Below are 14536 nucleotides of genomic sequence, written 5' to 3'. Positions count from 1 at the left end.
TTGTTATTACTGGATATTAAGTGTTGTTATTACTGGATATTAAGTGTTGTTATTTCTGGATATTAAGTGTTATTATTACTGGATATGAAGTGTTGTTATTACTGGATATTAAGTGTTGTTATTTCTGGATATTAAGTGTTATTATTACTGGATATTAAGTGTTGTTATTTCTGGATATTAAGTGTTGTTATTTCTGGATATTAAGTGTTGTTATTTCTGGATATGAAGTGTTGTTATTACTGGATATTAAGTGTTGTTATTACTGGATATTAAGTGTTGTTATTACTGGATATTAAGTGTTGTTATTTCTGGATATTAAGTGTTATTATTACTGGATATTAAGTGTTGTTATTACTGGATATTAAGTGTTGTTATTTCTGGATATTAAGTGTTATTATTACTGGATATTAAGTGTTATTATTACTGGATATTAAGTGTTGTTATTACTGGATATTAAGTGTTGTTATTACTGGATATTAAGTGTTGTTATTACTGGATATGAAGTGTTGTTATTACTGGATATTAAGTGTTGTTATTACTGGATATTAAGTGTTGTTATTTCTGGATATTAAGTGTTATTATTACTGGATATGAAGTGTTGTTATTACTGGATATTAAGTGTTGTTATTTCTGGATATTAAGTGTTGTTATTACTGGATATGAAGTGTTGTTATTTCTGGATATTAAGTGTTATTATTACTGGATATGAAGTGTTGTTATTACTGGATATTAAGTGTTGTTATTTCTGGATATTAAGTGTTATTATTACTGGATATGAAGTGTTGTTATTACTGGATATTAAGTGTTGTTATTACTGGATATTAAGTGTTGTTATTACTGGATATGAAGTGTTGTTATTTCTGGATATTAAGTGTTGTTATTACTGGATATTAAGTGTTGTTATTACTGGATATTAAGTGTTGTTATTACTGGATATTAAGTGTTGTTATTTCTGGATATTAAGTGTTATTATTACTGGATATGAAGTGTTGTTATTACTGGATATGAAGTGTTGTTATTACTGGATATGAAGTGTTGTTATTACTGGATATGAAGTGTTGTTATTACTGGATATTAAGTGTTGTTATTACTGGATATTAAGTGTTGTTATTTCTGGATATTAAGTGTTATTATTACTGGATATGAAGTGTTGTTATTACTGGATATTAAGTGTTGTTATTTCTGGATATTAAGTGTTATTATTACTGGATATGAAGTGTTGTTATTACTGGATATTAAGTGTTGTTATTTCTGGATATTAAGTGTTATTATTACTGGATATTAAGTGTTATTATTACTGGATATTAAGTGTTGTTATTACTGGATATTAAGTGTTGTTATTACTGGATATTAAGTGTTGTTATTTCTGGATATTAAGTGTTGTTATTACTGGATATGAAGTGTTGTTATTACTGGATATGAAGTGTTGTTATTACTGGATATGAAGTGTTGTTATTACTGGATATGAAGTGTTGTTATTACTGGATATGAAGTGTTGTTATTACTGGATATTAAGTGTTGTTATTACTGGATATTAAGTGTTGTTATTTCTGGATATTAAGTGTTGTTATTACTGGATATTAAGTGTTGTTATTACTGGATATTAAGTGTTGTTATTACTGGATATTAAGTGTTGTTATTTCTGGATATTAAGTGTTGTTATTACTGGATATTAAGTGTTGTTATTACTGGATATTAAGTGTTGTTATTTCTGGATATTAAGTGTTGTTATTACTGGATATTAAGTGTTGTTATTTCTGGATATTAAGTGTTGTTATTTCTGGATATTAAGTGTTGTTATTACTGGATATTAAGTGTTGTTATTTCTGGATATTAAGTGTGGTTATTACTGGATATTAAGTGTTGTTATTACTGGATATTAAGTGTTGTTATTACTGGATATTAAGTGTTGTTATTACTGGATATTAAGTGTTGTTATTACTGGATATTAAGTGTTGTTATTACTGGATATTAAGTGTTGTTATTTCTGGATATTAAGTGTTGTTATTACTGGATATTAAGTGTTGTTATTTCTGGATATTAAGTGTTGTTATTTCTGGATATTAAGTGTTGTTATTTCTGGATATTAAGTGTTGTTATTTCTGGATATTAAGTGTTGTTATTTCTGGATATTAAGTGTTGTTATTTCTGGATATTAAGTGTTGTTATTTCTGGATATTAAGTGTTGTTATTTCTGGATATTAAGTGTTGTTATTACTGGATATTAAGTGTTGTTATTTCTGGATATTAAGTGTTGTTATTTCTGGATATTAAGTGTTGTTATTTCTGGATATTAAGTGTTGTTATTACTGGATATTAAGTGTTGTTATTTCTGGATATTAAGTGTTGTTACGATATATTAATCATGTTTTTATGCTAACGTTTAGAGAACATTAGATAACGTTTACAGAACATGTTACTGGGAGTGGTGAAGCGTTTAACCCTCTGGAGTCTAAGGTGTTTTTGGGGTCCTTGAGATGTTTTGACATGACCTGATATTTGTATTTTTTTCAGTTGCTTATAAACATATTAATGGCAAAGGTGTAATTACACTCTATTTAGCACGAACATGACTATCATAATATGTGAGCAACATGTATGTACATGTTTGCATTTTTGAGAGAATATTATTTATGCGTGGTTATTCAAAAAACTCAAACTTAAATGTTCTGATATAAGACCACAAACAACCAACTTCACATATTCCCACAATACTTTTGACTAATGGATCTTGTCGGCTAGAGTATTTACTTCAAAATGATCTGAAAATCATCCGGGCTAATCGTTCACATTAAACAATAGATTGATTTAAATTTTGTAAGACACTTTTTGTTTGGAAAGGCAATATGCAGGGGGGCGTGAATGATCCAACAAGGTCATGAATAATGTCCTCATTCACACCTGGAGACAAAGAAGACCTGCTAATGCTGCATACTAATGAGCCTTTCACTGAGTGTGTCACTGAGCCACACAGAATGCAAAGACAACACACACATATATATATATATATATATATATATATATATATATATATATATATATATATACATACATACATACATACATACACACACACATCTACAGAATTGGTTCAGAGTTGGAAACATCTTGAAAAAAAAGTGTATTTTTCCACAAACTGTGTGCTTGCAAATTGTATAATATCCAAAGTAAACATTTCTAGTAATTGTGCAGTTAATTCTCATTCGTATTTTCAGAAAGTTTTGGATTATGTAGGCTATCCTCTCCCCAAATTTGTCACTAATAAAACACAAAAATAATTTAAAGAGAAGGCTTATATTGACCTTTTAAGATTTTGTTTGCACCTTGGAAATTAGGTTTTGATGTGGCAGTACAAACTTTATAATCTATCCAAAACGAAATGTTGTCTTTCATATTTCGTCTGTAACATATCGTCTTTTATAATATAGCCTATATTAGGGCATAAATGTTAATTTGCAGTTTAAAATGTTGCTTATACAAAGACATTTTATTTCAACGTATTCAGTCGATTTTTACTCATCTCAGTAGGCAATAGATATTTCATTCACACACACAGACACGCGCGAGCTGTAACGTTAGTAAACAAACGCATGCACATGTGCCGTTCATTCATTCAAACAGAGAAACGCGATTCAAATTTAAACAGTATTTTGCGGTTTACAGACACCATTTCATATCGCGATTAGAACAAAGCACTTACTGATGATCTGCAGCTGGATCCGTTGTTCGGCTACTCCAGCACGTTTGAGGTAAAATTTCCAGGATTATCACGATATTATTAGCAGAGCTATTCCTCACAGCGAGTGTGTTGTCCAGCTGTTGTGGGCGTTGACTGGTTTGCGTGTGTTGCCTCAGATCTGCGTTTGAATAGCAGCGCGCTCTCGATGGGCGTGTCACATTAGCGGAGTAATGAGGTGCCAGAAGGATAATGAGCACAGCTGATCTCTCGCTCTTTTTATATAGATTACATAAACAGAGAATATTTGTTTTAGATTTGAATTAGATAATTTAAAACTACACACTTAAATGATTATAGAGATATATAGCTCATGTCTGAGTGAATAGTATTCGCTGAGTTTTGTTTGAGTTTAGAGAAGTGCTTCAGAAAAAAAGTTCACGGAGACGGAGAGGCAGAAAGCACTCCCTGTTTACTTTCTTTATTTTACAAAAGCACAATGTTTTATTTCGATTGTAAGTGGACACATAAAAAAGTAGACATTTAACAGCTTATTTTTTCATATTTCTTAAGTCTGTATGACCAAAACCGACGGAGTATTTTAGGTCTATTTTGCTGCTATGTAAAAAAAAACGAGCAAAACGCGCCCCCGCGTTTGCCGACCTCAGGGGGTTAACCAACCCAAGCCGTCAAACCTACGTCATCAGAAAAAGAACCATTCCAGACCGGAAGAAACTTTTCAGACTTTGATTAAAGATTACCACGGCAAACTATTTTTTCCGGTGTATTAATTTGCACGGATTAATTGTTCACCACAAGACTAGTAATATCCGCTAACAAAGTAAATAGGGCCAATTTTGATTTCATGCCGACTTTATCGCTCTGCAGCTAGTGTCTAAACGCTCCACAGACACGCGATGAAATCCCCTCTGGCTCGTTCCCTCTGTTGTCTGTACCACCTCGAAACGTGTGCGTTGAAGGAGATCCACGCAGGTGACTTGACTCAAATAGCTTGACTTGTAACGGTTTCTTGCACGCAGATCTTTAGTAGCAGGCAAAAGATTCATTCAATGAACGAAGAGAAAGTCTGTCCAACGCTTCCTTTACGTTTACCGCCCCTTCCTCCATTTCCTTACCGCTTCCTTTACGTTTACCGCCCCCTTCCTCCATTTCCTTACCGCTTCCTTTACGTTTACCGCCCCCTTCCTCCATTTCCTTACCGCTTCCTTTACGTTTACCGCCCCCTTCCTCCATTTCCTTACCGCTTCCTTTACGTTTACCGCCCCCTTCCTCCATTTCCTTACCGCTTCCTTTACGTTTACCGCCCCCTTCCTCCATTTCCTTACCGCTTCCTTTACGTTTACCGCCCCCTTCCTCCATTTCCTTACCGCTTCCTTTACGTTTACCGCCCCCTTCCTCCATTTCCTTACCGCTTCCTTTACGTTTACCGCCCCCTTCCTCCATTTCCTTACCGCTTCCTTTACGTTTACCATCCCCTTCCTCCATTTCCTTACCGCTTCCTTTACGTTTACCGCCCCCTTCCTCCATTTCCTTACCGCTTCCTTTACGTTTACCGCCCCCTTCCTCCATTTCCTTACCGCTTCCTTTACGTTTACCGCCCCCTTCCTCCATTTCCTTACCGCTTCCTTTACGTTTACCGCCCCCTTCCTCCATTTCCTTACCGCTTCCTTTACGTTTACCGCCCCCTTCCTCCATTTCCTTACCGCTTCCTTTACGTTTACCGCCCCCTTCCTCCATTTCCTTACCGCTTCCTTTACGTTTACCGCCCCCTTCCTCCATTTCCTTACCGCTTCCTTTACGTTTACCGCCCCCTTCCTCCATTTCCTTACCGCTTCCTTTACGTTTACCGCCCCCTTCCTCCATTTCCTTACCGCTTCCTTTACGTTTACCGCCCCCTTCCTCCATTTCCTTACCGCTTCCTTTACGTTTACCGCCCCCTTCCTCCATTTCCTTACCGCTTCCTTTACGTTTACCGCCCCTTCCTCCATTTCCTTACCGCTTCCTTTACGTTTACCGCCCCCTTCCTCCATTTCCTTACCGCTTCCTTTACATTTACCGCCCCCTTCCTCCATTTCCTTACCGCTTCCTTTTCATACCCTCTGCGTCATCTCTTGGCTGTCTCCTGATTGGTCACCTTCATTTCATTCATGTGATAGTAATTAAAAAGTGTGAGTTCGTCACGAAATCGTCACAACATCAATAACTAGAGATACTCCAGAGACAAGAAACACATGTGGCTAAAAAAAATTTTTATTTACTTGTTAAGACAAAAAAGTCATTTCCAGATAAGATTCAGGTCCATTTTAAATAAAAGCTCCAGTTTACAAATGCAGAGACTATAGACATCAATTACTGACAGCAAGATTCATAAAAATAAACTCTTCCATGCAAACGTTTATCTGGAAAGCAAATAAAAAAGCATGTGGAGATTGCAGGCCCGTGATTATCTACACACACACACACACACACACACACAAACACACACACACACACACACACACACACACACACACACACACACACACACACACACACACATCTATATTTATGAGGACATTCATTGACACAATGCAATCTCTAGCAGCTTACCCATCACCCAACTAAGTGCCTAACCCGAACCCTGACCCTAAACCGACCCTTAACCTCATTATAACCTTATCCCTAAAACCAAGTCTTGACCCTCAAACAGGCCTTTAACGGGGTCTCAGAAAGTGAGGACCGGCCAAAATGATTCTCTTCCCACTGTCCTTTGCCAATCTTTAAAAATGTGGGATCAAGTTTTAAACATAATTTATGTGGAAATTTGGCCGTGAGTTCCATCGTCGTTCTCGCCGCCTCAGTTGTTTTCATGTGAAACGGTCGTTTCCTGTAAAAGAACGACATAAAAGCAGTCAAACAAAAGCACAAGTTTCTAATGACCAGAGAAAGACTTAGAAGTTAAAAACGAGTGAACGACGAGCTCATTCCCAGCAAACACAGAACGTTGGCACAACGTATCCGACCTTCTAACAACGTTATAACAACATGGCCAAAAGGTTGCTTTAACGTTGTGTTGTGAAGGTTGTTACAGCGTTGTCACAATGTTGACATTAAATCACCGTTCAGGGCCATTGCTTAAGGTTGTGCCGAGGGTGTCTGGACAACCACTGGACTACATAATGTACTCATCACTCATCACGGCCCTGAAGCGGGAAAATCAGCCTTTTAAATTCCAACCCCCTGTTGGGCTCATTGTGTTCTTATTCATCATCGAGCAAGGATACGTGAGTATTGCGTTTAATATAGCCTGAGCTATCAAACACAACCTACAATTTTAATTTAAAGTGACTAATGGGGCCGGTGCTGAGAGGATCGGGCGGCAGTGGAAGGCGGGGGCCTCGACAACCCGATCCCTGGACACGGAAACTAGCTCTGGGGATGTGGAACGTCACCTCGCTGGCGGGGAAGGAGCCGGAGATTGTGCGTGAGGTTGTGAGGTTCCAACTAGAGATAGTTGGAATTACCTCTACGCACGGCTTGGGCTCTGGAACCACACTCCTTGAGAGAGGATGGACTCTGCACCACTCTGGAGTTGCCCATGGTGAGAGGCGGCGGGCTGGTGTGGGTTTGTTTATAGCCCCCCAACTCAGCCGCCATGTGTTGGAGTTTACCCCGGTGAACGAGAGGGTCGTTTCCCTGCGCCTACGGGTTGGGGATAGGTCTCTCACTGTCGTGTGTGCCTACGGGCCGAACGGCAGTGCAGAGTACCCGGTCCTCTTGTAGTCTCTGGGAGGGGTGACTGGAAGTGCTCCGACTGGAGACTCCGTCGTTCTACTGGGGGACTTCAACGCCCACGTGGGCAACGACAGTGACACCTGGAGGGGTGTGATTGGGAGGAACGGCCCCCCTGATCTGAACCCGAGCGGTGTTCAGTTATTGGACTTCTGTGCTAGTTACAGTTTGTCCATAACGAACACCATGTTCAAGCATAAGGGTGTCCATCAGTACACGTGGCACCAGGACACCCTAGGCCGTAGGTCGATGATCGACTTTGTGGTCGTTTCATCTGACCTGCGGCCGTATGTCTTGGACACTCGGGTGAAGAGAGGGACGGAGCTGTCAACTGATCACCACCTGGTGGTGAGTTGGATCCGATGGCGGGGGAGGAAGCTGGACAGACTCGGCAGACGCAAGCGTACTGTAAGGGTCTGCTGGGAACGTTTGGCCGAGTCTCCTGTCAGAGAGATCTTCAACTCCCACCTCCGGCAGAGCTTCGACCGGATCCCGAGGGAGGCTGGAGATATTGAGTCCAAGTGGACCATGTTCTCCACCTCCATTGTCGAAGCGGCCGCTCGGAGCTGTGGCCCTAAGGTCTCCGGTGCCTGTCGAGGTGGCAATCCCCGAACACGGTGGTGGACACCGGAAGTAAAGGATGCCGTCAAGCTGAAGAAGGAGTCCAATCAGGCCTGGTTGGCTTGTGGGACTCCTGAGGCAGCTGACGGGTACCGGCAGGCCAAGCAAACTGCAGCCCAGGTGGTTGTGGAGGCAAAAACTCGGGCCTGGGAGGAGTTCGGTGAGGCCATGGAAAAGGACTACCGGCTGGCCTCGAAGAGATTCTGGCAAACCGTCCGGCGCCTCAGGAGAAGGAAGCAGTGCCCTACCAATGCTGTCTACAGTGGAGCAGCTGTTGACCTCAACTGGGGATGTCGTCGGACTGTAGAAGGAATACTTCGAGGATCTCCTCAATCCCACCGTCATGTCTTCTATTGAGGAAGCAGTGGCCGAGGTCTCAGAGGGGGTTTCGTCCATCACCCAAGCTGAAGTCACCGAGGTAGTCAAGAAACTCCTCGGTGGCAAGGCACCGGGGGTGGACGAGATCCGCCCTGAGTACCTCAAGTCTCTGGATGTTGTGGGGTTAGGGTTAGGCTGGCTGACACGCCTCTGCAGCATCGTGTGGCGGTCGGGGACAGTACCTCTGGGATGGCAGACTAGGGTGGTTATCCCTCTTTTCAAGAAGGGGGACCGGAGGGTGTGTTCCAACTACAGGGGGATCACACTTCTCAGCCTCCCTGGGGAAGTCTATGCCAGGGTTCTGGAGAGGAGAATACGGCCGATAGTAGAACCTCGGATTCAGGAGGAACAGTGCGGTTTTTGTCCCGGCCGTGGAACACTGGACCAGCTCTATACCCTCTACAGGGTGCTGGAGGGTTCATGGGAGTTTGCCCGACCAATCCACATGTGCTTTGTGGATTTGGAGAAGGCATTCGACTGTGTCCCTCGTGGCGGCCTGTGGAGGAGCTCTGGGAGTATGGGGTCCGGGGCCCTCTGCTAAGGGCTGTCCGGTCGTCCGGTCCCTGTACGACAGAAACAGAAGCTTGGTTCGCATTGCCGGCAGTAAGTCAGACTTGTTCCCAGTGCATGTTGGACTCCGGCAGGGCTGCCCTTTGTCGCCGGTTTCTGTTCATAATTTTTATGGACAGAATTTCTAGGCGCAGCCAGGGGCCGGAGGGTGTCGGGTTCGGGGACCACACGATTTCGTCTCTGCTCTTTGCAGATGATGTTGTCGTGTTGGCCCCATCAGACCAGGACCTCCAGCATGCACTGGGACGGTTCGCAGCCGAGTGTGAAGCGGCTGTGATGAGAATCAGCACCTCCAAATCCGAGGCCATGGTCCTCAGTCGGAGAAGGGTGGCTTGCCTACTTCAGGTTGGTGGAGAGTTCCTGCCTCAAGTGGAGGAGTTCAAGTATCTTGGGGTTTTGTTCACGAGTGAGGGAAGGATGGAACGGGAGATTGACAGACGGATCGGTGCAGCTTCTGCAGTAATGCGGTCGATGTACCGGTCTGTCGTGGTGAAGAAAGAGCTGAGCCGCAAGCTCTCGATTTACCGGTCGATCTACGTTCCTACTCTCACCTATGGTCATGAGCTTTGGGTCATGACCGAAAGGAGAAGATCCCGGATACAGGCGGCCGAAATGAGCAATCCCTTAGAGATAGGGTGAGGAGCTCGGTCACTCGGGAGGAGCTCAGATTAGAGCTCTGCTCCTCCGCATCGAGAGGGGTCAGCTGAAGTGGCTCGGGCATCGGCTCCGGTGCCTCCTGGACGCCTTCCCGGGACTTTTTTTTCCCACAAATGTATGACTTTTGGAAGTGCAATTTGATTACCATATGCAGTTTTAATAAAGTTGAATTAACGAAACCTTCTGTAATTTTTACTCTTCAAAGTTTACACTTGCAGGTGTTGATTATAATTAGGCTAATTTACTGATAGCCCCATTAAATAATAATAAGGATAAACAATATTTAAAAAGTATTTAATTATCTAACAAATTGCTAAATAGGGGATATAGGCATATCTAGCAGCATATAAAAAAAATTGTCAGAAAGTCGTCTCTCAGTTGCTGAATGTCGCGTAACAACGTTGCTACAGCCCTGTCGCGTCTTCCAATTCTACGTTGTTACAATGTTGCGAGCACGTAGACAGCGACGTTGCCATAGCAGAAATGTAACATACCAGAGACGTTGTCACAACGTAAATGTGTTTGCTGGGTTGGCGCTTCGCTATCTTATCTTATCGAAGCACAGCGCTGATGTTGAAACTATTTTGTCCAGACAGCGATTTGGTCGAAGTAAAGTTATGCAAGCTGTGAATGCAGATAAGTTTGGATGAAGTGGAGCACATGTGGAAGACATTATCCTGCGGGAACAGACGTTACGTCACGGCTTCACACACGGCGACTGAAGCCACACACCATCACTCCTAACACACGGATAACAGCTTATCTTCTGATAAATACATATTAACTTTCCAGCCTGAGGGTTCCAGTTCATTCAGATTCTCCTGATTGATCTTATCGGATCGTTAGAAGCTCGTTTCTTAAAAGGTCATGAAAGCCCAAAACACTTTTCTTGAGATGTGAACAGATATGTAAGGCTGCACATCACTGGAAACACTGAAAGCACTCATACATTTGACCAATACGTGGATTGGTTATTTTGGGGATTTTATGAGCAATTTCGTTCTTCCAGGTTGAAAAGCACCGTCAGGGATCCGAGGTCAACAGCGCTCGCAACACGGATCCTATCGCTCATATACAGATCCTATCGCACGTTTCAAGCTCCTATGGACATATTTCATATATAGTTCTCTAAACATGAGCCAGCACGTGACTTCATTAGATGAAATATATGTGACAAAAAAGTAACTATGCCTGTATTCTGTTAAACTGAGGCGTCATTAGTTCAGAGACGGCAGAGCTGTAAATGTACTGAAAATATCATTATTAGACCTTTTAAATCTTCTGCGTTTCTCCCTTGCTTTGGCAGTTTGTTATATAGGGTTCTAGTTTTAACCCTCAACTCTCTGAGGTCATATTTTAATATTCATGTGTCTGTATAATGAGTGTGTTGCAGGTCTGTGTGTTATTGGTTGTTGTGTGAAACGAGGACTCTGGCACACTCACATACGGTGTCCTCTCCCCGTATCGGCTCCAGAAGGTCATCCTTACGGCGCTGCGGTGTCCTTTGCGCTGGTCAGGGTCTGGCAGGCCTGAGACAGGGGACAATAGAGGTGAAGACTGACCGCGCCCTTCATCTCACTGAGGTTCTCCACGCGGTGAAGCCCGATGGAGTCTGGAACAGAGAAGAGTTTCAGGTCATGCATAAACACTTTTGGTCAGGGATAAGATCAGTGATTTATTCTAGTTTATGATGCTTTGTTTCTGTCTAATATTTGTATTAATATCTACTTGTAGAATTACTACAAGCACACACTACAAACACACACTACAAACACACACTACAAGCAGTGATGGGCAGTAACGCGTTAGAAGTAACGCGTTACTGTAATCCCATTACTTTTTTGAAGTAACGAGTAAAGTAAGGGATTACAATTGCAAAAACAGTAATTAGATTACTGTTACTTCCCCGTAAGGAGGCTGCGTTACTGCGTTACTGTGATTTTGTTTCGTTAGACTGTCTCGTGAGTCGTGGCTTAATTTGAGCCGGAACACGCCCGACATTGGATACGGAACCTATGTCACTATGGAAAATTAATCGCCTAAATAAAATAAAAAAATACTATTTGTGTAGCCTAGTGTTCAATGTTGTTATCGATAGAGCTGCGCGAATGGGGTATTATTTATTTAATCCGCACGCGCATCACAAAACTCATCATCCGTAAATGCTGATGCGAGCCGCGAGAAAGCCCTTGTCTGTTCTAGAAAGGATGCAGCAAAGATATTTAATGCTAATGTATCATGAGACATAGGCCTACGCTCACGTTGAGTTTCATTAATTTATGAGGTGCGCGCTCTAGTTAACAATGAAAGTGAAAGTGAACGCGTGCGCCGGCTCCTCCATGTCACGGTTATTGTCTGCTATATTTGCCTTGTATTTGTTAAATACATGCAAATGGTTGATGAAACATTTATTAAAATAAGATACAAAAAGAATTGAATTTATACAAAACGAAATTCACTTTAAAGAAAGGCTTTTAACAATGCAATGCAAGTGAACGCGGCGCGCTACCGCCTCAATGTCACGGTTATTATTGTCTGCTATATTTGCTTTTTATTTATTAAATACATGCATATTTATTAAAATTAAGATACAATTTATACAAAACGAAATTCACTTTAAAGAAAGGCTTTCTACGTCTGAGAGACTTTCATTTTAATTATTTTATTGCTGTATTTTATTTGAATCTATTCGAATAGAGGATTTTACAAACAAATATTTGCATTTTATATGCTGGAATATGCAGAAATATAAGTTAACAGAAGAAGGACTTTGTGTATTTCGTTAAAATATGGTGGACTCTGCAGAAATTGGTTAAATGTTCAACATTTTTCTTCAAGTCTGAGACTGTTGCATTTAATTACATTTTTGGTTGATGCAATGTGCATAAAGTTAAAATATTGAAACTAATTAAACAAGTTTTAAAAAAGAGAATGTTTAATTTGATTCAATTTTAGATGATGGAATATGCAGAAAGAATAGAATTAGGCTGAAAGGTCTGCTTTTATAGCGTATTCAGGTCGTGCATCATGTTTTTGAAGTCAAGTAACTAGTAAAGTAACTAGTAAAGTAACTAATTACTTTTGAAAATAAGTAATCAGTAAAGTAACTGGATTACTTTCTTGGAGAAGTAATCAGTAATCAGTAACTAATTACTATTTCCAAGTAACTTGACCAACACTGACTACAAGCACACACTACAAGCACACACTACTAGCACACACTACAAACACACACTACACACACACACATTAACGCATTATAGTCCTTCACATCTATTGCGGTCTCAAAACTCCGGCCAGTTAATAATACCTAGAATATCAGAATCGACTGCTGGCGGTAGATCCTTTTCCTATTTAGCACCAAAACTCTGGAACAGTCTTCCTAACATTGTCCGGGAAGCAGACACACTCTGTCAGTTCAAAGACTAAAAACACATCTCTTCGGCCTAGCATACACATAACACATTATAGACTTATATAACTCAATGTTAGGCTGCATAGATTAGGTCAGCCGGAACTGGGAACACTTCCCATAAATCCTGATGTACTCGTTACATCATAAGAAGAATGGCATCTACGCTAATTTTAGTGTCTTTGTTTATCCCGAGGTTTTCCCGCAGTCTGCCGTATCCAGATCTGAGGAAGGACCTTCGCCTGGACCCGATGACACCGCAGTGCTGAAGTGTCCACTAGCCTCTCCCTATGGAGGATCCCTGTACCACTCTACAGATAAAGCACTGTGGGATAATCTCGGTTTCGCGTATCTACCCCGAAGTGATAAAATTCTGCCTAAAATGTTTAAGGCCAGACAAGTAGTTTGTTAAGGCTTGTAGGGAATTACAAACATGCACACATATATTCAAACACACATAACTATAGAATTAATTCTTGATGCGCACGTGAGCGCCATCAGTGTTTCTCACAGGTTCAGTGTAAAGTCTGTGTAGAGAGAGCGGTGTCGTGTTAGCGGCCCCTAATTTAATAACTAATGATCCTTTCGACGGAAGTGAATCAATCTAAACTAACTTTAGCTGGAAAATAACATTATTCAAGAACCGCTATAAAGCCAAAACAAGTTACCTTAATTTATACGTTGTTCTCTGTAAAGCGCTTTGAGTGCAGAGAAAAGCACTATACAAATGTAATGAATTATTATTATTATTATGAGCTCACTCTATAGACTCTATAGCTCCACCCAAGAAAGTTTTTGGGGACTGCAGTGGGTCCTTTGTTAGTATATTGTTGACAGCAGGTGTTCATCATTTATGCTCAACTCTGCTTTAACACTCTTTAGAGTGGGACCATTATATGACGTTTTATTAACAAAGTTCGGGAGGAACAGGTTCAGATAATTAACCCAATTAGCACAAGTGGAGATCAATCAGTAATCAACTCAATAACAAGGTATAAATACACAGCAGACCTACCTCTGTTCATCGTTTACCAGCATCCCTCCTCCACCCCCTCTCCTCACTTCTAATCCCATCTACTCTTACCACAGCCGGGGGGAGTACTCTGGGTCGGGCCGAACGCCGAGCTCGGAGCCCTCCCCCCGGACAGCACGCCAAATACGCATAACCTTTATTGTATTAATTTTATGTAGATGTGAACTCGTGAAGTACTCAGAAGAGAGCTAATCTAACTCACCGGTGATGTAAGTGCACTGGTTCTTCTTGAGTACATTTTGGGACGTCTGCACCATCCCGGCCGGATGACTGGGATCGAGACTCTTCGGCTTACTGGGACCGCGACACTCGAACCGCTTTTCCTCCAGCTTACCCTGCAGGAGCTTCATGAAGCAGTGCAGGCCTGGGTGAGTGTGGATATCACTGTGGGGGAGCA

General features: G+C 41.5%; 1 protein-coding gene across 1 annotated transcript in view; it reads right to left on the bottom strand.

The window, feature by feature from the left end:
- Window positions 1-5931: 5931 nt before the first annotated feature.
- The window catches only part of LOC307011870 (cysteine dioxygenase type 1-like), a 15815-nt gene continuing 7210 nt past the window's right edge, over window positions 5932-14536 (bottom strand). Inside the window, exons 3-5 of the mRNA XM_079637932.1 lie at window positions 14342-14523; window positions 11138-11306; window positions 5932-6563 (exon numbers count right to left, since the gene is read on the bottom strand). Of these exons, the coding sequence (XP_079494058.1) occupies window positions 11179-11306; window positions 14342-14523 (310 nt within the window). The 3' untranslated portion in view covers window positions 5932-6563; window positions 11138-11178. The remainder of the gene's footprint in view (window positions 6564-11137; window positions 11307-14341; window positions 14524-14536) is intronic.

This window comes from Phoxinus phoxinus (genome assembly GCF_949152265.1).
Source record: "Phoxinus phoxinus genome assembly, chromosome: 15".
NCBI lineage: Eukaryota > Metazoa > Chordata > Actinopteri > Cypriniformes > Leuciscidae > Phoxinus > Phoxinus phoxinus.
Note: the sequence above shows the minus strand (reverse complement) of the source record. Positions and strands in the feature narration are given on the sequence as shown.